The 22,353-nt window shown below is 65.7% G+C and overlaps 2 protein-coding genes across 7 annotated transcripts; both read left to right on the forward strand.

The window, feature by feature from the left end:
• The first annotated feature begins 3,111 nt into the window (after positions 1-3,111).
• On the forward strand, positions 3,112-11,587 carry HYAL1 (hyaluronidase 1). 3 transcript variants are annotated; one of them, XM_075939536.1, is made up of 4 exons: positions 3,112-4,283; positions 5,234-5,323; positions 5,487-5,803; positions 11,313-11,587. In XM_075939536.1, exons 1-4 carry the CDS (start codon positions 3,393-3,395, stop codon positions 11,344-11,346), a joined length of 1,332 nt encoding a protein of 443 aa, XP_075795651.1. In that variant the 5' UTR covers positions 3,112-3,392; the 3' UTR covers positions 11,347-11,587. The 3 variants fall into 3 exon arrangements, 2 of the variants coding, with proteins under 2 accessions (XP_075795651.1, XP_075795652.1); XR_012906545.1 differs by lacking the exon at positions 11,313-11,587 and adding an exon at positions 5,933-6,620 and having other exon boundaries at positions 3,126-4,283; positions 5,487-5,881; XM_075939537.1 differs by lacking the exon at positions 11,313-11,587 and having other exon boundaries at positions 3,127-4,283; positions 5,487-6,620.
• On the forward strand, positions 7,568-20,982 carry HYAL3 (hyaluronidase 3). Of its 4 annotated transcripts, none has more exons than XM_075939524.1 (4): positions 7,568-7,660; positions 18,099-19,045; positions 19,926-20,015; positions 20,376-20,977. In XM_075939524.1, exons 2-4 carry the CDS (start codon positions 18,146-18,148, stop codon positions 20,802-20,804), a joined length of 1,419 nt encoding a protein of 472 aa, XP_075795639.1. In that variant the 5' UTR covers positions 7,568-7,660; positions 18,099-18,145; the 3' UTR covers positions 20,805-20,977. The 4 variants fall into 4 exon arrangements, with proteins under 4 accessions (XP_075795639.1, XP_075795640.1, XP_075795641.1 ...); XM_075939525.1 differs by lacking the exon at positions 7,568-7,660 and adding an exon at positions 7,671-9,105; XM_075939526.1 differs by lacking the exon at positions 7,568-7,660 and adding an exon at positions 14,962-15,652.
• The last annotated feature ends 1,371 nt before the right edge of the window (positions 20,983-22,353 follow it).

Below are 22,353 nucleotides of genomic sequence, written 5' to 3' on the forward strand. Positions count from 1 at the left end.
TGGTGGGGCCTGGAGGGTGGGAGCCGGGGGGGGGGGGGGTTCCCAGGCAGCTCCGCTCCCAGCTGCACCAGCAGGGCTGTGCCTGTGCCCGGCCGGGTGAGGATTCCTGGGCCAGGACGGCCACGGATGCTCCAAAGCCAGCAAAGCAGTAGCCGGGCTGGCTTCTTCCAGTAGCCGGGAATCCGCCTCACGGGCAGCTGCCCTGCAGGCCCCCGTTCAGCCCTTGCTGCCCTTGCCGGAGCAGAGCAAGCAGCGGGAGGGAGGGCAGTGCACAGCGGGGGGCGCTCAGGGCGGGACGGGGAAGGAGAGGCACAGTCCCCCCCATGCTCCCCAGAATAGGTGGCTCTGCTTTATTTGGCTTGGCTCCAGGCAGCAGCCAGTGCACCCCCCGCACTGCAGCGGAACAGCCTTGCCCAGCTAGCGCGGCTCAGCCCTGCCGCCACGGCGGGGCCGGAAAGGCTGGGATGGGCCCTCCTGCCCTGCCCCGCCAAGAGTTAATGGGCTGAGCTGCACAGGAAAGGCCCTGGATCTCCAGAAGCTGGAGGCTGGATCTGGATTGTTTCCTTTCCCAGGCTCCCCAGCGGCCCCCCCCACCGCACTGTAATAGGAACCAGATTCTGCGCTCCGGGGGGGCTGAGCTTGGCCCACCCCCGCCAGTGTTGGCGGGCAACTTTTCCGAGACCCGTGTGTGTGCTGCCACCTGCTGACTAGTGTGTGGAACTGCTCCCCAAACTACAACGGGGGACTGGGCTACAGCCCCCCAACACCACCCTCCCTGCACTGCACCATAATCACACACTGCCCTGCACGGCTCCTGTAGCACTGCATTGTAATCACACACTGCCCCTGCACTGCACCCCAGTACTGCCCTGTAATCACACACAACCCCCAGCACTGCATTGTAATCACACACTGCCCCCTGCACTGCACCCCAGTACTGCCCTGTAATCACACACCACCCCCTGCACTGCATTGTAATCACACACTGCCCCCTGCACTGCACCCCAGTACTGCCCTGTAATCACACACAACCCCCTGCACTGCATTGTAATCACACACTGCCCCCTCCACTGCACCCCAGTACTGCCCTGTAATCACACAACACCCCCTGCACTGCATTGTAATCACACACTGCCCCCTGCACTGCACCCCAGTACTGCCCTGTAATCACACACAACCCCCTGCACTGCATTGTAATCACACACTGCCCCCTGCACTGCACCCCAGTACTGCCCTGTAATCACACACAACCCCCAGCACTGCATTGTAATCACACACTGCCCCCTGCACTGCACCCCAGTACTGCCCTGTCACTGCCCCCTACACTGCACCCCAGTACTGCCCTGTAATCACACAACACCCCCTGCACTGCATTGTAATCACACACTGCCCCCTGCACTGCACCCCAGTACTGCCCTGTAATCACACAACACCCCCTGCACTGCATTGTAATCACACACTGCACCCCAGTACTGCCCTGTAATCACACACCACCCCCTGCACTGCATTATAATCACACAACACCCCCTGCACTGCACCCTCAACACTGCACCATAATCACACACTGTGGCCTCAGCACTGCACCATAATCACACACTGTGGCCTCAGCACTGCACCATAATCAAGTGCTGCCCCTTGCAGGGCATCCCCAACACTACACTGTTATCTCACACTGTCCCCTGCAGGGTACCCCTAGTGCTTCACTATCACACACACCGCCTCCTCAGGACAGCCCTCTGCACTGCGCTGTGATCATACACTGCCCCCTGCAGTGCACCCCCTGACACTTCACTGTTATCACGCACTGCCCCCTGCAGGGCACCCCTAGTGCTACACTGTTATCACACACTCCCAAGGTGGCTGGTGCTATTCGGCAGTGATGGGTTTCAGCCTGCCTGCGACCAGCGACTCACGTTGCCCCATCGGGCTGGGGAAAGCAGCGGCCTGGGGAAGGCTGCAGTGGAGTCGTGATGTGCCCGGAGGGGAAGGCTTGGGGTGGCTGACGGGAAGGAGCAGGCACTAGGCCAAAGGACCCTGGGGGTTGAGTGGAGGGATGGAGAATGGCCGGGAAGCGGAGCCCAGAGCAGGCGGAGGAGCGGCTGAGTGGGGAGGACGGGGGGTGTTTGGTTTTACCCAGGAAGGGGGGGCCATTTTGTAAGGGACTTCGCCCAGGGGCCAAGACCCTGCAGCCGCCAAAGCAGGCTGTGAAATTACTGAGGAGCCCTTGGAGGGCCACGGGCAGGGCTGTTGCAGGGCTAGCCCATGCCATGAGCTGGGGGGTGCTTGGGGGGTCAGGGCGGGAGCCCCCATCACATGCACTGAGACAGCCTGAAGGCCTGGTCCAGTCCTGGGGTTTGGCTTGGCCCTTTCCGCAAAGCAGGGACTTTGGATCTGGACCCCCTTTGGGTTCCGAGCCCTCGTTTTGGGGGCGGCTGGCGCCAGGGCTGGACGCGGAGGCCCCCCTGTGTGGGACGCGGCCCATCTGGCTTGCACATGTCCCCCCCCAGCCCATTCGAGGGACCACCTGGAAGTGTTCCGGAGCAGACCCCAGCCCTGCGATTCCCCCAGGACACCGGCTGCGGTTACTGGGGTGGAAACAGCCCCCCCTTCAGGCTCTCATAGGCTGGCGAGCTTCCCTGGCTGCAAGGGTCTGCCCGGCCCGCTCCCCCGCCTCTCCCCTTGGCGCTGGCTGGGAAGGAGGCAGATGGGGGGGAGGTCCCAGGGACCTTCCCCCCCAGCCGGTGGGTGGTTGGAGCCTCTTTACAGCAAACTCAGCTCCTGGCTCGGGCGGAGGCATTGTTCTCACTGAGCTTCCCCAGCCCCCCTACTGTTGTGAGCTTCCTCGGCACAGTGTCTTTGCTGCCATGGCTTGGAAAGATTCCGGCCTTGCAGTTTAGCAGGGGCAGCGCTGCCTCATGATCTGCTCTCCCTTTGCCCCCCTCCTCCGCTCCTCCTCTCCCCCGCAGGCCAAGCTTTAACCTGGGCACGGAGCAGCCAACCCCTCCCCCCCACAACCTGGCCCAGGGGGAGCCCCCAGCCCCTCGCTGGGAGGAAGTGCAGGGAAAGGAGGGAGGGGCCATACCGGGCTGGCTGGTCCCCCCTAGGGGCAGAGATGGAGGGGGAGGTGGGATCCACTGACATGCTGGCCAAGGTCACGGGGAGGGCAAGCTCCGGAGCCAGGGCCTCCCCGCGTTGCGAAAGCCGGCGGTTTGATCCCAGCGGCCAGAGTCTGCGACGTATTAGGAGGGACGAGGCTGACGAGGCAGCAGGAATACGCGCTGGGAAGCTGGCAGGACTCCGCTCCACTGGGGGCTTCCACTGGGACTTGTGACCCCCAGGAGCCAGCCCCCCAGGTGCTCCCTGAGGACTAGCTGCCTGCGCGACGGCTCAGCATGGCGGGGGCTGCGGTCCTGCTGTGCTTGCTGAGCCTGGCGCAGGCGGCTCCGGGCGCGGGCCCCGTTCTCCGGGACCGGCCCTTCGTCACCGTGTGGAACGCGCCGAGCCAGGCGTGCGGCGCCAAATACCACGTGCCCCTCGACCTGGGGGTCTTCGACGTGGTGCTGAACCACAACGAGTCCTTCCAGGGCCAGGAGATGACCCTCTTCTACAGCCACACGCTGGGCCTCTACCCGCACTACACCCCGGAGGGGACGGCGGCCCACGGGGGCCTCCCCCAGAACAGCAGCCTCCGGGCCCACCTCAGCAAGGCGGAGCGCGACATCGCCGCGGCCATCGCGGAGCCGGGCTTCCGGGGCCTGGTGGTGATCGACTGGGAGAGCTGGCGCCCCGTGTGGGCTCGCAACTGGGACGCCCTGGAGCTCTACAAGGAGAAGTCCGAGGAGCTGGTCCGGGAGCAGCACCCCGACTGGCCCCCAGACCGGGTGGCCGCGGCAGCGGAGGAGGAATTCGAGCACAGCGCCCGGGCCTTCATGGAGCAGACCCTGGCACTGGGCGAGAGCCTCCGGCCTGGGGGCTTCTGGGGCTTCTACGGCTTCCCCGGGTGCTATAACAACGACTTCAAAGCCACCAACTACTCGGGGGAGTGTCCCGCCGTGGAGCAGCGGCGGAACGAGCAGCTCCGGTGGCTCTGGAACCAGAGCCGGGCGCTCTACCCGAGCATCTACCTGCCCGAGGAGCTCCGGCTGACGGGCAAGGTCGGCGCGTTCGTCCGGCACCGCGTGGGCGAGGCGTTCCGGGTGCAGGGCCAGGCGGGCACCAGCGGCCTCCCGGTGCTCCCCTACGCCCGCATCCGGTACGAGCTCACGGAGGAGTTCCTCTCGCAGGTGATGCCCCTCGCCAGCGTGCTGGTGCCCCCCTGCCAAGGCCCATCTCCGCCGAGCTGCCACACCTGGCCTGTCCCGGGGTCTGGACCTGGTGTGTGTGGCTGCTGAGAGGGGGGCGGCAGGGCAGGGCATCACCTGGCTGCCAGGCGAGGGGGCTGCGCGAGGGCTGGGCAGGGGTGTTTGCCGCCCTTCGGCCCAGACCCTCGTTCAGTGTTAGGAGCGACTCCCCGACTTCCCCCCCAGCTTAGCAGAGACGTGGCTGCAGCCCTGGTGGCCCTGGGCCGTTAGCCAGCAGCGGGGCCCGGCTGGGTCATTACCGAGTCGGGTCATTTATTTGCAAAAAACGGGCCCAAAGTCCAGCTTCCCTGAACAGAAAGAAAGCACCAGCCAGCAGTTCCTGAGGCCTGCTCTCCCCTCCGGGCCGTGTGCCCCTAGCTCTGCCCTCTCCGGGCCATGACTTCGCCTTGCCTGCTGACACCTCTGCTCTAGAACGGCTCCCACACCAGCCCCTGCATCTGCCATCAGGGAGCTCCCCCGCCCACACCGCTTACCTTCTGAGCACTTCTGCCTCTGCCTTGGGCAGTGGCTTCTGCGCTGTCCATTATAACGCTATATAAGGGTGCTTAGTTGCTCCTTCCCTTGAGCCTGCAAGAAGGCTGCTTTAACCAGGCGAGGGACTGCTTGCAGATCCAAGACCCGCTTGAGGGCAGCCATTAGCCCCTGTGAGCTTGGCATGTGGGTCCTGACACTGTCTTTGACCCGCCTGGAACAGAACCACAGAGCTTCCTCACCGTGGCTTGAGGCAGCAGGTGCTGGTGTTGTCTCCAGCTGTGATGGACGAGGGAGATCCGTGCATGCCTGGCTTCTAGGGGAACAGCCGCCCTCCCCTCCGCTCCCCCGGGTCAGCGGCCGAAGGCCTTATCTTCACCGTAATTCTCTGCTTCTTGCAGGAGGACTTGATCTACACCATTGGGGAAAGTGCTGCGCAAGGTGCCTCGGGGATTGTGCTGTGGGGCAGCCAGAACTACAGTCACACCCGGGTGCGTTGGGAGGGGGAGGGGGAGTGCTGGCCGGGGCGTGGCTGGGGAGATGTGGGCGGGGCTCGCGTGGTGTGTGGCTGGGGGACTGGGGGGCAGAGAAGGAAATCAGACCCCTCTACTCCCCTGAGCATGCCCTGCCTGGGCCTCTTTGTGCCCCCTGCAGGAGTCCTGCCTGGCCCTGAAGGGGTACGTGGACGGGAGCCTGGGCCACTACATCGTGAACGTGACAAGCAGCGCCCATCTGTGCAGCCTCGCGGTGTGCTCCAGCCACGGGCGCTGCGTGCGGCGGGCCGGGCACCCCGAGGCCTTCCTGCACCTCAGCTCTGCCAGCTTCGCCATCCGCAAGCACCGCAGCCGGCCCCGCCTCCGCCTCCAGGGCCAGTCGGCAAAGCAGGAGCGAGCCCAGCTGGCCAAAGAATTCCGCTGCCAGTGCTATCCCGGCTGGGCAGGGCCTCGGTGTGACAGCAAGGACAGGCCCCGGTGAGAACTTCAACAGAGACCCCCCTGCAGGCGTCCCCCGTGGCCCCACCCCCCGTATGCATCCCCCTGCCCCCGTCACCCCCCTTACGTGGCACCACCCTCCACATGCATCCCCCCTGCCCCCACCACCCCCCTTACGTGGCACCACCCTCCACATGCATCCCCGATGCCCCCTCCATGTGGCATCACCCCCCATGTGGCCCCAACTCCCAACCCCTGCATGCATCCCCCCATACCTCCTCCACCCCTCCACGTGGCCACACTCCCCCTCGTGGCCCCACCCCCGCATGCATCCATCCCATAACCCCTCCACGTGGCCCCACCCCCTGCATGCATCCCCCATGACCCTGCCACCCCTCCACGTGGCCTCACCCCCACGTGGCCCCAACCCCCACGCTCCACATGCACATGTACACCTCCCCATGGCCCCGTTGCACCCACATGCCCCCCGACACACAAGAACTCCCATGGCACAATGCTGTGCTTGGGACCAGGAGATACACGAGAGGCAGAACTAGCCGCTCCTGTCAGAGCCAGCCCAGGCTAACGCCGCCCCAGGGAGGCGTGTACGACGCCCAGAGCCCTCGGTCTCCTCAGAGCAGCACGATTTCCGTCTCCTGGCCCAAAATGGGCGTTGTGGCTAGCAGCAAGCGAGGGCTACAGCCGTGTGAGCCTCCTCCAGGAGCCACTGAGCGTGGCTGTGAAACATGCAGGCCTGGTGGCCCTGTCCCCTGCCCCCGCGGGTAGCACAGCGCAATGCCGAAGGACGCGCAGCCCGGGGCCGGTCACCCCGAAATAAAGAGAGCTGGCCACTGGAGTTGTGACCCACGCAGGTGCCAGCCTGGAGAGCCGGGTCACAGGCAGAGCGCCTGGCGCTGCCACCGGACCCCGCCTAGTGGCCTTCGCGCCACACGGGTGCAGGCGTGAGAGGGCCCAGGCTTGCCTGAAGCCCAGCGGGCCGAACGGGGCCTCCGGATCCGCTGCAAGCCACTTGGCCAGCCCGGGCCAGGCCCACAGCCGGGGGGTGGGCACAGGGCGCACCACGGGCAGGGCACAGACACACTCGCATGGCCCGCGGGGTGCTGCCCCTCTGCTTGGGGGCGGGGGGCGAATGGCTTGGGGGGGATCTCCATGGGGGGGTGAATGCCTTCGGGGGATCCCCACGGGAGGGCTGGGGGGTGAATGGCTTGGGGGGGATCCCCACGGGAGGGCTGGGGGGTGAATGGCTTGGGGGGGATCCCCACGGGAGGGCTGGGGGGTGAATGGCTTGGGGGGGATCCCCACGGGAGGGCTGGGGGGTGAATGGCTTGGGGGGGATCCCCACGGGAGGGCTGGGGGGTGAATGGCTTGGGGGGATCCCCACGGGAGGGCTGGGGGGTGAATGGCTTTGGGGGGATCCCCACGGGAGGGCTGGGGGGTGAATGGCTTGGGGGGGATCCCCACGGGAGGGCTGGGGGGTGAATGGCTTGGGGGGATCCCCACGGGAGGGCTGGGGGGTGAATGGCTTGGGGGGGAGGGATCCCCGCGGGAGGCGGGGACGGGACCGGTGGGGCAGCACCTGCGGGAACCGTGGCTGAAAACAGCCACGTGGGACCCAGCTGTGGGGCGGCCTCCGGCCGGCAGGCGGCGCTGGGCGCGGAGGGGGCGGGGCCGGGAGGCGGTGCTGGGGGCGGGGGGGGGGCGGGGCCGGCAGGCGGTGCTGGGCGCGGAGGGGGCGGGGCCGGGAGGCGGTGCTGGGCGCGGAGGGGGCGGGGCCGGGAGGCGGCGCTGGGCGCGGAGGGGGCGGGGCCGGCAGGCGGCGCTGGGCGCGGAGGGGGCGGGGCCGGCGAGACTCGGAGCAGCGCGCGGCGCCGCCATGTCAGTACCGGGCCCCGGGGGCGGGATGGGGGCTGCGTTTCCCCATAGCGCCCCAGGGCTGTGACCCCCCCTCTGCCCCATAGCGCCCCAGGGCTGTGACCCCCTGCTCTGCCCCTCGTTCTGCCCCATAGCGCCCCAGGGCTGTGACCCCCCCGCCCTGCCCCATAGCGCCCCAGGGCTGTGACCCCCTGCTCTGCCCCTCGTTCTGCCCCCTAGCTCCCAGGGCTGTGACCCCCCCCGCCCTGCCCCATAGCACCCCAGGGCTGTGACCCCCTGCTCTGCCCCTCGTTCTGCCCCCTAGCCTCCTGGGCTGTGACCCGAGTGCAGGGAGGGGCCGAGTTTCAGGCATGCTGTGCCCTGCTTTGCTGGCTGTGCAGGGCCATTGGAGTCAGGCCGCTCTGTGCCCGTACCGGGCTGGTGTCAGCCCCAGGGAATAGGCCCCCCTCCCCCCAGCTCTGCAGCAGCAAGGGGAGCAGAGGGGGGCAGGGAGTGTGGGGCCTGGATCTGCGCCCTGGGGATTCTGCTCCCCACAGGGCTCGTTGAGGTGGGGCAGTGTCGGGCGGCCCTTGCCGCTGCTCTGGGTTCCCTTGCCACCTGAGCAGGGCGGCTGCTGCCTTTTGGGAGGGATCTGCCCGGAGAGGGGGAACTAGGAGGAGCCTCTGGGGCAGGGAAGCTGGGTGGCAGGGCCAGTGCCCTGGGATTGGAGTCGTGGTGGCAGCAGAGGGGCCTTTGCCTCCCCCTCAGTGCCGTGCCGGCGCCAGGGAGGGTTCACTAGTGAGTTCACATGGAGTTTGCCGCTCCTTCCCCGCACTTGGCTGCCCTGACGCAGGTGCCCAGGGGCTTGAGCATGGGCACAGCCGTTACAGGCGTGTGCCCGTGTCTCGGGCCACAGCGAGTGCTCCCTGGATTGGCTTTGCGCAGGGCGCTCGTTTTATTTGCCTCGGGGAAGGTGCCGGGCTGGAGCCCCAGAGACCGGGTCTAGCTCAACCAGCGCCAAGGCGAGCTCCCTGCTTGCTTTGCCCGTCGCTGGCAGCCGCGGCGGCAGCACCGTTCTTGGCCTTTCTGCTGAGGCTGCCCACCTGGGCGGGTTCGTAACCATGGGCAGATGGGGCTGAGAACCCACCAACTCGGCCACGCTGGAACTGAAGCCCTGCTGTGCCTGGGCCTGCGCAGGGCCTTTTGGGGCACGGGTCAGGGCTGCCCCACACCCATTTACATTCCAGGCCCGTGGGCCAAGGGCTCGGCCGTGTGTCTAAACAGACCTGCCATTCACTGCTGCAAAACAGAACTGGGTGTCAGTGTCTGTGGTTGGCTGGGGAGCGTGCAGCTTCCTGTGAAATGCTTGTGAAAGAGGCCGGACAGCATCTCCAGGGCCCTAGTCAGAGCAGAGCCTCCGAGCTGATCCCCAGGCAGGGAGGAGACGCAGAGCGCGGGAGGCCTGACGGGTGAGTGGACACCAGCAAACACATCCCCGTGCCTCAGTTTCCCCAATAGAGATGGCATCCATCCCACAGGGCTTTGGGGGGCTGGCTTGCTCCTGGCAGGCCCGAGAGAGGGCTGGCATAAAGGGGGATGCAATTGGCTTTAATGCCATTCCCCTGGGCCTGAATGGACAATTTGAGTCTCATCTGGGGACCAAGTGGAGCAATGGCAGAGGCAGGCTGCATGGAGCTGGCTGAGGCTGCATAGCTCCTCCCTAGAACAGTGATAACTGGGGGGGGAGGGCTGCCCCCAGGCGAGGGGGGACTGGGATTGGCTGCACCTGGGGAGGATTGTGCTGGTTCTGGGGGGTGCAGGACAGTCAGACCTGGGCTGTCCCAGGTCACGAGATACTCGCCCATTTCAGGGTCGAGCTGCAGCTTCCCCCAGGCCCTGGCCTCTGTCTCCTGCCGCTGTGGGGGCAGGGGTGGTGGTGGTTGCTATTGGCCTGTATTGAGACAACTCAGCTGGTGGGGGCGGGGGGGGGGGTGGTGGTGGTTGCTATTGGCCTGTATTGAGACAACTCAGCTGGTGGTTCCTCTCCAAACTGCCTGCGGCTTCGCAGAGCCCGCCAGCGCGAGCAAGGGGAAGAGGCATCTGCCGGGAAGTTCAGGCCCTGTTGGAGGGCAGGAGGCCAGCGTCTCGAGTGTGATGCCGAGGGCCATGCCAAGGGGGCTGGCCCCTGAGAGGGGCAAGCTGTTGGCTCCGTCTCCTTGCAGGGCTTTTTTCAAGTGACTCTAGTGCTGATGGCTGAAAGGGGCTGGCTTGAGATGCATGCTCTGGTAAGGGCAGGGGAGGGAGTAGTCAGCAGCCCCCTCCTACACACCAGCGCCCTGCTCCCCCCCACAGCGCCCCCTGCTGGGAGAGCCTGGGGCTGGGAGCGCCCCCCCCCCCCAAAGTGCCCCGTACTGGGAGAGGCTGGGGCTGGCATAGCCAGGTGGCTCCCTTAGCCAGCACTCCTAGCCCTCCCTGCAGCACCCCCGTAGGAAGAGGCTGGCGTAGCTGAGAGCCCCCCCACAGCCAGTGCCCTGCTCCCCCACACAGCGCCCCCTGCTGGGAGAGGCTGGGGCTGCGAGTGCCCCTCCCCCACACAGCGCCCCCTGCTGGGAGAGGCTGGGGCTGCGAGTGCCCCTCCCCTCACAGCGCTCCCTGCAGGCAGAGGCTGGGGCTGGCATAGCCAGGAGCCGCCCCAGCCAGTGCTCCAGCCCCGCTCCCTGCAGCGCCCCCTGCTGGGGGAGGCTGGGCTTGCTGGAGGTGCCCTAACCCCGGGGAGAGGGCTGGGAGGAAGTCGTGGTGGGGACTGTGCGTGTTACAGTTTCGCAAGGGCTGTGACCCAGCCAGAGCGGAAGGGGGGCGGGGTGAGGATTTCACCGCTGGGCTGTGGCTGCCGGGTGGGCTGATGCTGGGAGGCAGACGCTGGCTGAGCTGGGTCTGGCTGCAGCCTGTGCTGTGCTCTGTCTCCCCTGGCTCAGGCGCACAGGTGGCTTGTGAGGGGCTGATGCCCATCTCCTGGGGGCCACGGGCAGCCTCTGTCACAGCAGGCAGCAAAGCTCAGCACCGGCGGCTTCATTCCTGCATGGCCTGGGCTCAGCGCAGCACAGGGCGGCCTCGTGCAAGCAGCTGGAAAAGCTGGCCTGGATCGCAGTGCTCATTCGGAATGGGCTGTGCTTGTGGTACGGCCCCTTTCGACCGCGCCCACCCCAGCCTGGCGCAGCCGAGGGCGGGCCGAGGCCTTTCAAGGGCACGCGTGCAGTGAGTTGGTGGTTCTCAGCCTGCTCTTTCCGGCCCGGGTGTCCAGCTCACGGAACCTGGCACTGCTCAGCCCCCGTGGTCTCAGCAGGGAGGACTCGACCGGCCGAGGCTGATCTCCGCAGGGCTGTTGTGATGTGCTGTGTCCCTGGCCCGAGGGGCCCTCTGCCAGGTGTGACCAGGCAGCGCCCAGTGCTTTGCTGGGGCAGGGGCCAGCACAGCTCGGCTCTAGCAGCCCCGTGACACAGTGGGTGTTCCTCTGGGATGTTCCCACCCCATTGAGCGCCCCTTCTAGTAGATGTAGTCTGTAGAGGGCTGCTTGGTGGGTGGGTTGTCAAATGTTCTCCCAGAAAAGGAAAAAGTTCTCTGGCTGCCAGGCAGAATGAGGCAGCGAGCGCCCTGCCAATTGCTTTGTTTCCATCAGCTGCTGGTGCAAGACGGCCCAGAGCACCCACTGAAGCTCGCGAGACCGGGCGTGCTCCTGGCTGGATTTGCCCCAGGACTTCTCCCTCTGGGGCCTGGCGTCCCCCTGCCCACCGCGCTCTGGCCCAGCCGGTGGGAATGGCTGGGTGCGGCAGTCGTTGGAGCTCCGGCCACGCTGCTGCGACTGGCTGGGACGTCGTGGCTTCAGGGAGCAGCCCCGGCTCTCCGTGACCAGCAGAGCTCGGCCCGTTGGATCTCCCGTCGGCGGGAAGGATGGGCTCCGTTTCGGAGCTGCTCACGGCCGTTCCCCTTCACCAGAGGCCAGACCTGCTGGAGGCCTGCGCTGATCTCATCAACGAAGAGTGGAAGAAAAGCCAGACGGCTCGCGTCTCCTCGCTCCAGAAGTCTGCGGACAGCTTCCCCCTGTGCTTGGTGCTGATCCAAACTCGGAGCAGCGCAGAGGCTGCTGCTGACACCCAGCTGCTCGGGCACGCCCGGCTGTCCCGCGTGCTCGGCCGGCCCGAGAGCTTGTTTGTGGAAACGGTCGTGGTGGCCCGGGCGCTGCGGGGCCAGGGCTATGGGCGGAAGCTGATGGAAGCCACCGAGCGCTACGCCAGGGCTCGTGGCTTCCGGTGCCTGCACCTCACCACGCATGACAAGCAGCGCTTCTACGCGCACCTGGGCTACGCCGTGTCTGAGCCGGTGCAGAGCGTGGGCTTCATGAGCTCCCTGGTCCCCATGGACTTCCTGCTGCGCTTCTCCAGCCCCTCCCCACGGCGGCCCGGCTCCACCACCTCCCCTCTTCACAGCAGAACTTCAGGAGCAAACCCACCTCCACCGCCCTCCGCACCCCCAGCTCCCTGCACAGCCGCTGTGCACCCACCTCCACCGCTGCCCTCCGCACCCCCGGCTCCCTGCACAGCCGCTGTGCACCCACCTCTGCCGCCCTCTGCACCCCCCGCTCCCTGCACAGCCGCTGTGCACCCACCTCCACTGCCACCCTCCGCACCCCCGGCTCCCTGCACAGCCGCTGTGCACCCACCTCCACTGCCACCCTCCGCACCCCCGGCTCCCTGCACAGCCGCTGTGCACCCACCTCCACCATCTTTGTCTGCACCGACCTGCCCTTTAAACTCCCCACCTGCCATTCCCTCTTCTCTCCCCTTGCCACCTCCCCCTGCTGCTGGGCCACCTCCACCCCCCCCTTTACCTCCACCAGCAGGACTCCTTCCCCCTAGTCCTCCACCGGGCCGCTTCCCTCTGCCAGGCCAACCAGGTTCTCCTGGCTCCATCGCCTGCAGTCCAGCGGGGGCGGATCCCTGTGGTCAGACCCTCCTGGAGACACCGTACCGGGACCTCCGGGGGCTCCCCATCTTCTGGATGAAGAAGGACATTTGACGCGCGCAGTGTGCCACGGAGATGCTGATTAAAGATGTGGGTGGGGAGAGCTCACCCCCTGCCTTACCCCTGCTTGGTCATTTGAGTTTTGAAGGGGCAAACTCCCAGGGGGTGGGGTGGGAAGCCAATTCCTGGTCACTTGCCCTGGGTTCCTGGGGCCCTGTCTCTCCCCTGGTCCGGCCAGAAGAGAGCCCCACACACCTGGGATGTAGAGACACCCACAAGCTGCCTCCTGGGGTCACTGCCGAGGCTTGGGGGTCTCGCATTGCTGAGCTGGGCAAATCAAGGACTGGCTGGTGGGAAGGCCTTGGAGGCAGGACGGACGGACGCATGGTTGCAAAGGGGCCATGCGTGTCCAAGGCCGAGCGGCTCAGAGCCCTGCTAACAACTCTGCGTGGGGCTGGGCCGTGGGCGTGGGCCCTAGGAGAGGCTGCAGCGCGTGCCCAGTTCCAGCGCTGTGGCCCTGGCTGGCTCAGCAGCGGGGCACTGATCACTGCCAGCAAAGCAGGGCGCATCTGTGGCTTGTGGGTCGCTCTTTGGGGCATGGGCAGAGGAGGAGGGGGGGCTGTGAATCCCTGAGAGGTTGCCACCGCGGTCCATGTGCTTCACAGAGCAGGGCACATCATTAGCCACCTTTTGCAGATGGGGAAACTGAGGCACAGAGCAGGGAGCGACTTGCCCAAGGTCATCCAGCTGGGACGGGAACCCAGGCCTGCCTGCTCCTGTGCTCAGCCCACTAGGCTATGCTGCCAGAGTCTGTGTCTCATGCCGAGGGGAAGGTGCCGCCTCCGGGCCCAGCCCAAGCTGCTCTCTGGGCTGGATCCACCATCACCCTGAGCTACTGCAGCTGAGCCCAGGGAGGGCCTGGGGCACTTCCGGCTTCACTGCCAGCCCCCAGGGGGACGGCCCCGTGCGGGTGCCCATTCAGGCAGAAGCACGTGGAGAGAGGCCGAAGGAGCAGCCGTTCCTGGGACACTCCAGGTGCCCGGACGGCGGGTGGGTGTAAAGTGTGTCCTAGCTGCCATCAAGGAGGGGAGACCCGTCTCATTCCAGAGAGGACAGGCTGGCTGGAGGGGGCCTGCCCCGACCCATTGCTCTTCTGTCACCGCTCGCCTCTTTCTTTCACTTAGAGCTTGCCAGCTTCTGCTGGGCTCCCTCGTTGGAGGGGGAATCCAAGGCCGGGTCGGTGTAAAACAAGCCCTTCCCAGGTGCTGGGTGAATTGAACATGGCAGGGTTTCCCAAACTATGGGCCGTGGGGAAAAAATAGCCAGCCTCAGCGTGGCTGCCGGGAGGGGAGCACAGTGGGGCAGGCTGGGAGGAGGTGGGGGAGGAGGGAACCGGCTGCTGGGAAGCAGGGTTGGGGCAGCAGGGCTGACCCACGGAGATCCATGAGGGCGGGTGGCGAGAGCAGAGCTGGGGGCAGTGGGGCTGTCCTGTGCAGATCCGGGCAGGTGGCAGGGCTGGGGGCAGTGGGGCTGTCCTGTGCAGATCCGGGCAGGTGGCAGGGCTGGGGGCAGTGGGGCTGTCCTGTGCAGATCCGGGCGGGTGGCAGGGCTGGGGGCAGTGGGGCTGTCCTGTGCAGATCCGGGCGGGTGGCAGGGCTGGGGGCAGTGGGGCTGTCCTGTGCAGATCCGGGCGGGTGGCAGGGCTGGGGGCAGTGGGGCTGTCCTGTGCAGATCCGGGCGGGTGGCCGGGCTGGGGACAGTGGGGCTGTCCTGTGCAGATCCGGGCGGGTGGCAGGGCTGGGGGCAGTGGGGCTGTCCTGTGCAGATCCGGGCGGGTGGCAGGGCTGGGGGCAGTGGGGCTGTCCTGTGCAGATCCGGGTGGGTGGCAGGGCTGGGGGCAGTGGGGCTGTCCTGTGCAGATCCGGGCGGGTGGCAGGGCTGGGGGCAGTGGGGCTGTCCTGTGCAGATCCGGGCGGGTGGCCGGGCTGGGGACAGTGGGGCTGTCCTGTGCAGATCCGGGCGGGTGGCAGGGCTGGGGGCAGTGGGGCTGTCCTGTGCAGATCCGGGCTGGTGGCAGGGCTGGGGGCAGTGGGGCTGTCCTGTGCAGATCCGGGCGGATGGCAGGGCTGGGGGCAGTGGGGCTGTCCTGTGCAGATCCGGGCGGGTGGCCGGGCTGGGGACAGTGGGGCTGTCCTGTGCAGATCCGGGCGGGTGGCAGGGCTGGGGGCAGTGGGGCTGTCCTGTGCAGATCCGGGCGGGTGGCCGGGCTGTCCGGCAGTGGAAATCGGGGAGGGCAGGCGGCAGAACCAGGGCTGGACAGGAGCCGGGGGGACTGGCTGGGGGAGATCAGGAGGAGGAGGACGGGAGGATCAGCTGCTGGAAGCGAGGCAAAACCTCTTCCACGAGAGCGCATCCACACGGCCACGTGCTTTTGCACAAGAGCATCCATGGCAGTGTGGACGGTCCCTTGCGCAAAAAAACTCTGATGGCCATTTTGACCATAGGGGCTTCTTGTGCAATTAATTTTTGTTGCCTGTCTACACTGGCCTCTTGCGCAAGGGGGCTTATTCCCCGTGGGGAGAGGAGGAACTCTTCCGGCAGAAGCCCTGTTTTCCGACACTGGACTATAAATTTACTTGCACAAGAACGCGCGTGCAGTGTGGACAGGAGGCAGGGTTTTGCACAAGGCAGCTGTTCTTGCACAAGAAGCTGTCCGTGCAGACACAGCCGTAGTGTAGACACAGCCTGCCAGGCAGGAAGTTTTTCCTCATGTCCAACCTAAACTGCCCTTGCGGCAGCGTAAGCCCCTTGCGTCTTGTCCTGTCCCCAGAGGCCAAGGAGAATGCTGGGATATGCTGGGACCCAGTTGACAACTTGCTTTGTAACTAGAGGGAAGTCTTGGTAACATGAGACCTGGCCGACAGCTCCAGCTGCTCTTCACTGCGGGGACTGCTTGGAGCGGGTGGTAGCGCCTGTGTAAACAACAAGAATGAGCTGGTAAGAGGCGGCCCAGGACACGCTGCCGCGCTCCGGGTGTGTGTCAACCTCCACGAGCCAGGACTGGATGCCAGGGGACAGGTCGGTCCCTAAGTGCCCGTCCCGTTCACGCCTGCCGAAGCGCCTGGCGCTGGCTGCTGCAGACGGGAGACTGGGCTGGCCTTCGCTCTGCCCCAGGGTGGCCGTTCTCGGCCCATGGTTATAATGCAGCCACTTCTGGGGTGGTCGCCAAACTCCTGCCATGGGCCCCCTGGAGTCCCTCCCACCCAGGTGCCTTTGTGGGGGCAGTGCTCTTGGCAGGACCCATGGCCCCCATGTGACGAGGGGCCCCAGGAGCCTCTTGCAGGCGTGGCCCCCACTGAGAGCACTGACAGTGCTGGGGGAGTGTGGCTGAGATCAGACAACCTGCTGCAGCCCAGCCTGCCCATCACCCTCCACATCTGGTTCCCAGAGCCACTGTCAGCCGCGTGGTCATTCACACCCGCCACCGAGCCACTAGGCTCTTCTTAGGCTGGAGGGAAGCTTGCCGGGAAAGGGTCCTTTGCTGTGGGTCGTCAGCCCCCCGACCGCTGGCCTGGCAGAGCCCCCCCGGTGCAGACCAGCATCTCTGGAAGGATGCACGGGGCTGCTTGTGTGGACCGAGCAGTGTCTTTGCCAGTGTGGCCGGCAGGGGCCTGTTACACCCCCCGTCTGAGGACGTGGCTGAGTTCCTTTTGGAAACGTCCTTAGCAAAAATGCCCCCTCTCCAGCCCATCCCCAGAGGGAGTCAACAGAACAGGTGACCCCCCCATCATCCATACCCACCCCTGGCAAACAGAGGGAGGGACACCATCCCTGCCCAGCTTGGCTCACAGCAATTGATGGACCTAACCTCCATGAATCTATCTAGCTCTTTTTTGAACCCGGTTAAAGCCCTGACCTTCACCACATCCTCTGGCGAGGAGTTCCACAGGTTGACTGTGCGCCGAGTGAAGAAAAACTTCCTTTGTGTTAAACCTGCTGCCTATTCTTTTCCTTTGGTGACCCCTAGTTCTCATGTTCTGGGAACAAGTCAATAACTTTCCCTTATTCACTTTCTCCTCACCAGTCATGATTTTCTAGACCTCTGTCATATCCCCCCTTAGTCTCCTTTTTCCAAGATGAAAAGTCCCCGTCTCCTTAATCTCTGCACATGTGGCAGCCGTTCCAAGCCCCTAATAATGTTTGTTGCCCTTTTCTGCACTTTTTCCAATGCCAAGAGATCTTTGTTGAGATGAGGCGACTATACCTGTATGCCGAATTCGAGATGCGGGTACACCACGGATTTATACGGCGGCAACAGGAAGTGCTCTTACTTTCAATCCTATTCTTAAGGAACCCTCACCGTCTGTTAGCTTTCTTGCCACCTCACTATGTACCCCTTTCCTTTTATTGTAGAGTGGCTCTCGAGGGCTGCATGTTGCATGAGTTTGTTATTGTAGGGTCTCCCAGCTGGGCTGGGCGGTGGGTAGGAGCGCAGGGTGCAGCTGGGTGTGGGAGTGTTTGTGCTGGGCAAACACAGACCTAGAGTTACAGGCAGTGAAAATAGCCGGGATAAGAGGTGACTTTCAAGCTGCAAGGTCGGTGGGGAGAGTGGGGGCGCTGCGAGGCAGCAGTGCGTTCTGGGGGGATTAGAGCGAGGCTCTGGGCTGTCACGTGGGGCCCAGCCTGATCCGGTTCCTAATCTCTCTCCGAAGATCTCCGTCGCCACTGGGGAGGGGCGAGCCGGCCCTGGCTGGTCTCAGGTTCAGCGCTGCCGCCGGAGGCTTCCCGCTGACTCCAGTGGGCATCAGCTCATCTCTCAAGTGGGGGGAGGCGGAAGTGTTGGGGACCCTTCCCCATGTTGCTCTCGCCTCGCTGGCCCTGGGACAGGTGGGGGAGCAGGGCTGGGAGGGGATGTTCACTGGGCACCGTACGGACCTGTGTTCAGAGACACGCCCTGCCCCCAGGAGCTTAGCCCAGATCCACAGAGGTTCCCAGCTCCCTTTGGGAATGAGACGCCCGACCCAGCCAGACCTGGGAGCTGCACCCGGGTGGGCCAGGCCGGGGCCCCTTTCCTGGGGTACTGCGCCAGGTGAGGCTGCTGTTTGCTGGTGCGCTGGCTCTTTCCAGAGCAAACTAGGCAGAGGGGTTTCCTGCTTCTCAATCCCGGGCCTCCTCTGCTCACAGCCATCCCCCCCGGAGCCCCGTTCAGCCGCAAGCTGCCTTGGGTCATCCCAGGGTGTAGGTCCCAGCTGGCATCAGCTCTTCCTCAGTCCAAGGCGGTGTCATGGGCTGGGGCCTTTCCCAGCACGCCAGGGTCATCTGCCACGGTCCGTCCTGGGCTGGCTGCTCACGGGGGAGGATTCAGGGCTGAGAGGGCGCGGCAGACAAGCCTTGGGGTTAGAACCCCGGACTCACCCCATCTTGCTTTGCTCTCCCCTCCCAGGGCGCTGGGGCAGGAAGGAAGCAGGAGGGGGTCGCAGAACGTCCACCATGACTCTGGGCCTCACCGCGTGGGCCTGGGCCCTGTTCTGCCTGGGAGCCCCCCGGGCGAGCGCCTCCGCCAGCCCCCTTCTGCGGCCGGAGCCCTTTACGGTGGCGTGGAACATGCCCACGGCCCGGTGCCACCAGCGCTTTGGGGTCCACCTGCCTCTCGAGGACCATGGCATCCTGGAGAACCCGGGCCACACCTTCCGGGGCCCAAACATGACCATCTTCTACAAGAACAAGTTTGGCCGCTACCCCTACATCTCCCCCGAGGGCCAGCGCCACCATGGGGGCATCCCCCAGAAAGTCCGCCTCCAGGAGCACCTGGAGAGGGCCGCAGCCCAGATCACCCGGCTCCTGCCCCCAGACTTCCACGGGCTGGCCGTGGTCGACTGGGAGGAGTGGCGGCCGCTGTGGCAACGGAACTGGGGTGCCAAGGCTGCCTACAAGGCGGCCTCTGAGCAGTGGGTGCGGGAGAGGTTCCCGGAGCTGCCTGCCAAGAAGCAAGCCCGCCTGGCCGAGGCGGAGTTCGAGGGGGCCGCCCGGGAGCTCATGGAGAGGACGCTGGCGCTGGGGAAGGCACTTCGGCCCTGGGGCTTGTGGGGCTTCTACAAGTTCCCCGACTGCTTCAACAGCAAACGGGCGAGGAGGGGGAATTACACGGGGGAGTGCCGCGCCATGGAGGTGCTGCGTAACAACCGGCTCCTGTGGCTCTGGGAGGCCTCCACCGCCCTCTACCCCAGCATCTACCTCCCGCCCCGGCTGCCGCCAGACGAGCGCCAGCGCTACGCCCACCACCGCCTGCGCGAGGCCCTCCGGGTGGCACAGTTCGGCCTGGAGCAGCCCCTGCCGGTCCTAGCGTACTCCCGGGTCTCCTACCAGCACTCCGCCAAGTACCTGTCCCAGGTGAGAACCGGAGCTGGGGGCCCTGTGCCCGGTAGCCTGCATGGGCGGGAATAGCCTGGGTCTGCCCCCCATGGCCAGCAGGCTGCTGTAGGGCAGCCAGGAGGGGGCGGCTGTTGTAATCCGGGTACACCCCGTTGCCGCGGGCCGTGTCTGTGCGACAGGGTTTTGTCGACAAGGCACACTGCAATGCGCCCACTGCTGGGGTAAGTCCCTGGCTGCACCGACCGCAGCGAGAGGCCTGTGTCGGGGCAGTGACTGGGTAGAGGTGGCAGCTCTTACAGCTGCTGTTGGCCACCTTGTCAGTTTCAGGGCTCTGCCCAGCCATGAAATTGACAAGTTGGCTCCTGGCTCCCCAGCCCCACTGCTCGGTCTCCCCTCCACATGGGGCTGCTGCTCTGGCTCCCTGCCGCCCGCTGGAAGCCCGGTTGAGTCTAGGGCGGCTGACTGGACTTCACATGGATCTGCCTGCTGGGGGTGCTTGGCTGCCCCCCCAGTGCTCCCTGAAAGCCGGGCACTTGTGCGTTTGCCCAGCAGAGATTCAGGTGCTGCCCAGCTGCTTAGCAGAGCACCCACAGCTGATCACAGCTGGCAGCATGTGTTTCTATTGGTGGTGCACATCTGCACATCCTCGGTGCACATAACAAAATTTATTCTGAACACAGAGGGAAAAACTTAGAGGGAACATTGCTGCCCCCCCCTCCTAGCACCGGGTGGGGGGGGGGGAGACAGATTCCTGCTGGACCTGATTGTCCTGATCCTGTGAGCATAGTCCTGATCCTGTGAGGCCAGCAAAGCAAACGCCCCCAGCACCTGAGGCCAGAAGTGGCACCCCCATTTTCCTTGTCTGACTCTCCCTTTCTTGTTCCCTTCCCCCCGGCAGGCTGACCTGGTCCATACCATCGGGGAAAGCGCGGCACTTGGCGCCACCGGCCTGGTGCTGTGGGGGGACAACTCCTACTCCCGCTCAGCCGTAAGTACCCCCTCCGCCCCCTGCAGAGCACGGCTGCCAAGAGCTGCACTGGTCTGTGCCTTGGTCTCTGGCGGCCCTTGCCCCTGCCCATCCGCAAGGCCTGTACCTGCATTGCTGCCCCTCTGTGTCAGCTGACTCACCCTTGGGGTGTGAGATGAGTGTGTGGGGTCTCAGATCCCTTCCCAGGGGCCCTGCACGCTGGTCCTGGCTGCTCCCCTTCCACCAGGGCCCCGAGTCCCAGCTCTGCTTGGTGGGGGGGCCCTGCAAGGTGGGGGAGGGGGGCAGATGGTGGCGTCGGCTCTCCCGTCCCACCACGCCCAGCAGGGGAGCTGGCTGTACATGTGGCTTTCTGCCCCCCAGGACAGCTGCAGGAGCCTGCACCATTACATCACCCACACCCTGGGGCCCTACGTGGTGAACGTGACGTCGGCAGCCCGGCTGTGCAGCCGCCAGCTGTGCCAGGGGCATGGGCGCTGTGTGCGGCGGCACCCCGATGAGCTGGCAGCCTTCCTGCACCTCCACCCGCAGCCGTGGGGAGAGGACCCCCTGCTGACCAACCGCCTGGGCTCGGAGCAGCCGGGCCTGGAGGCCTGGGGGCAGTTCCGGTGCCGCTGCTACCGTGGGTGGGCGGGCACCAGCTGTGAGAAGCGGGGGTGGTCCGAGCCCCTGGGGGGCCCAGACTGCATTGTGCCTGGCCAGTACCCCGGCAGCTGCGTCACCATGCGGGGCAGAAATGGCGCCAAGACCTGCTCTGAGGCTGCCTATAAGGGGAAGACGGAGCTCAGGTGACCCTCTGGATCCTGGAGCAGCTCCGGGCACTTCAGCAGCCCTTAGACGTGGAACTGGGGAGAAGCAAGTGCCCAGTGATGGGAAATTCCTGCATGGATGCGCCAGATGGACAGATCTGCCCTTGGGGGGGGGTCAGCTGCTCCTGGGGGCACTGCCCACCCTGCCCTCCCCAAATAAACCCATCAGTCACTCCATGCTGGGTAGCCCTGTAAAGGGGGGTTGCCCCATAGGCCAGACGAGCTCATCGGGGGGGATCCAGTCACTCCTCCCCCGTGAAACAACCCCCCCTTGAGCTGCCGGGCACTTCCGCCCCCAAGGACACGCCCGGCTCCCTGCGTCGCCCCTTGCGGGATGCTGGAGGCTGCTCTGGAAACAGGGCTAGCGAGCGCCACGGGGCCCTCAGCCGGCCTGTGATCTGAGAGCCACCTCGCTGGGTGACCCCCGGGCGGGAGGATGGGTGCCCTGAGAGCCTCCGCTGTCTGGGCGCAAGCTGAGCCGAGGGCTCTGGGCAGCGGGTCTGAGCTCCCTGAGTGGCCCCAACTTTTCATTCCCAAACCCAGAGCTGTGGGGCCTGGTCCCCCGTGTCCCACCGGCCCAGAAGCACCACGTGGTCTCTCCTCCCAGTGGCCCCCAGCCCCACGCCTACAGCGCCCATGTCACTCACAGCCGCCTAAAACCAATCCAGGACAGTGACATCAGATGAGGAAAAGACTCCAGCCAATCACAGCGCGGCAATATTGCCTGCGCTCCCGCCCCAACCAAAGCAGAAAGCTTGCTCATCCAATCACACCTCCCCTTTCCCACTCTAGCCACGCCCCTGGGGCTATTAGCCCTGCCCCCACAACTGGAGTGACCCCGAATGGAACGTGTTTCCTCCATGTGTGCGCAGTGCACCTCAGCTAGCGCCCTGGGGCCATCCTGTGCCGCCTGCACAGACCCAGTGGGGGCGCCGAGGCTCTGGGACACGGCCCGGGGGTACCTGGGGTGGGCTCAGCGTGAGGACCCGGGCATGCCCACCCGGGTCAGCCCCTGGCTCTGCCGGCCACACACAACGCAGGCTCTGCTGTCCCTCTTGGCTAGTGCCAGGGCCGCGCCCTGCCCGTTGCACAGATCCCGGAGCACCAACGCCTGGGCTGCTGGCTACTGGTCCCCCTTCGCACACCGGGCACCTCGCAGCTGTCGGGCTTGGCCGCACTAAGCACACGCTGCAGTGGCGGTCCCAAGGGGTCCCAGGCTAGCACAACGCAGGCCAGGCCGCCCAGCGCCAAACACGGGCGGGGGCTGGGAAACCACTTGGCCACCGTTTGGGGCCTTGTGACGTGGAATCAGGACACCAAATACCCCGCCCCAGTCTGGCCAGTTTCTTGCCAAGAGCCAGGAAGCAGCCAGCCCAGTGACACCACCGAAGCCGGCGGTTTGCACCCTGCGGCCCCTTTCCACCACCAGGGTAACGCGGGAGCGAGCTGCAACCAAGCCACTTGGGGCCTTGGCCGGGCGTTTCCCCACCTCGCTGGGCGCTGACCGGGCGTCCCGGCACCGCCTTGCGCTG

The sequence above is a fragment of the Pelodiscus sinensis genome, chromosome 11 (genome assembly GCF_049634645.1).
Source record: "Pelodiscus sinensis isolate JC-2024 chromosome 11, ASM4963464v1, whole genome shotgun sequence".
In the NCBI taxonomy this organism is placed as follows: domain Eukaryota; kingdom Metazoa; phylum Chordata; order Testudines; family Trionychidae; genus Pelodiscus; species Pelodiscus sinensis.

Bases quoted from the DNA above. Each gene is read 5' to 3' on its own strand.
- HYAL3 (XM_075939523.1), top strand. From the start codon at position 17,567: ATGTTCACTGGGCACCGTACGGACCTGTGTTCAGAGACACGCCCTGCC. The intron at 17,745-18,098 runs GTGAGGCTGCTG...CTCCCCTCCCAG, and splicing joins TTCCTGGGGTACTGCGCCAG to GGCGCTGGGGCAGGAAGGAA. The intron at 19,046-19,925 runs GTGAGAACCGGA...TCCCCCCGGCAG, and splicing joins CCGCCAAGTACCTGTCCCAG to GCTGACCTGGTCCATACCAT.
- HYAL1 (XM_075939536.1), top strand. From the start codon at position 3,393: ATGGCGGGGGCTGCGGTCCTGCTGTGCTTGCTGAGCCTGGCGCAGGCG. The intron at 5,324-5,486 runs GTGCGTTGGGAG...TGCCCCCTGCAG, and splicing joins AGAACTACAGTCACACCCGG to GAGTCCTGCCTGGCCCTGAA. The intron at 5,804-11,312 runs GTGAGAACTTCA...TGTTTCCATCAG, and splicing joins GACAGCAAGGACAGGCCCCG to CTGCTGGTGCAAGACGGCCC.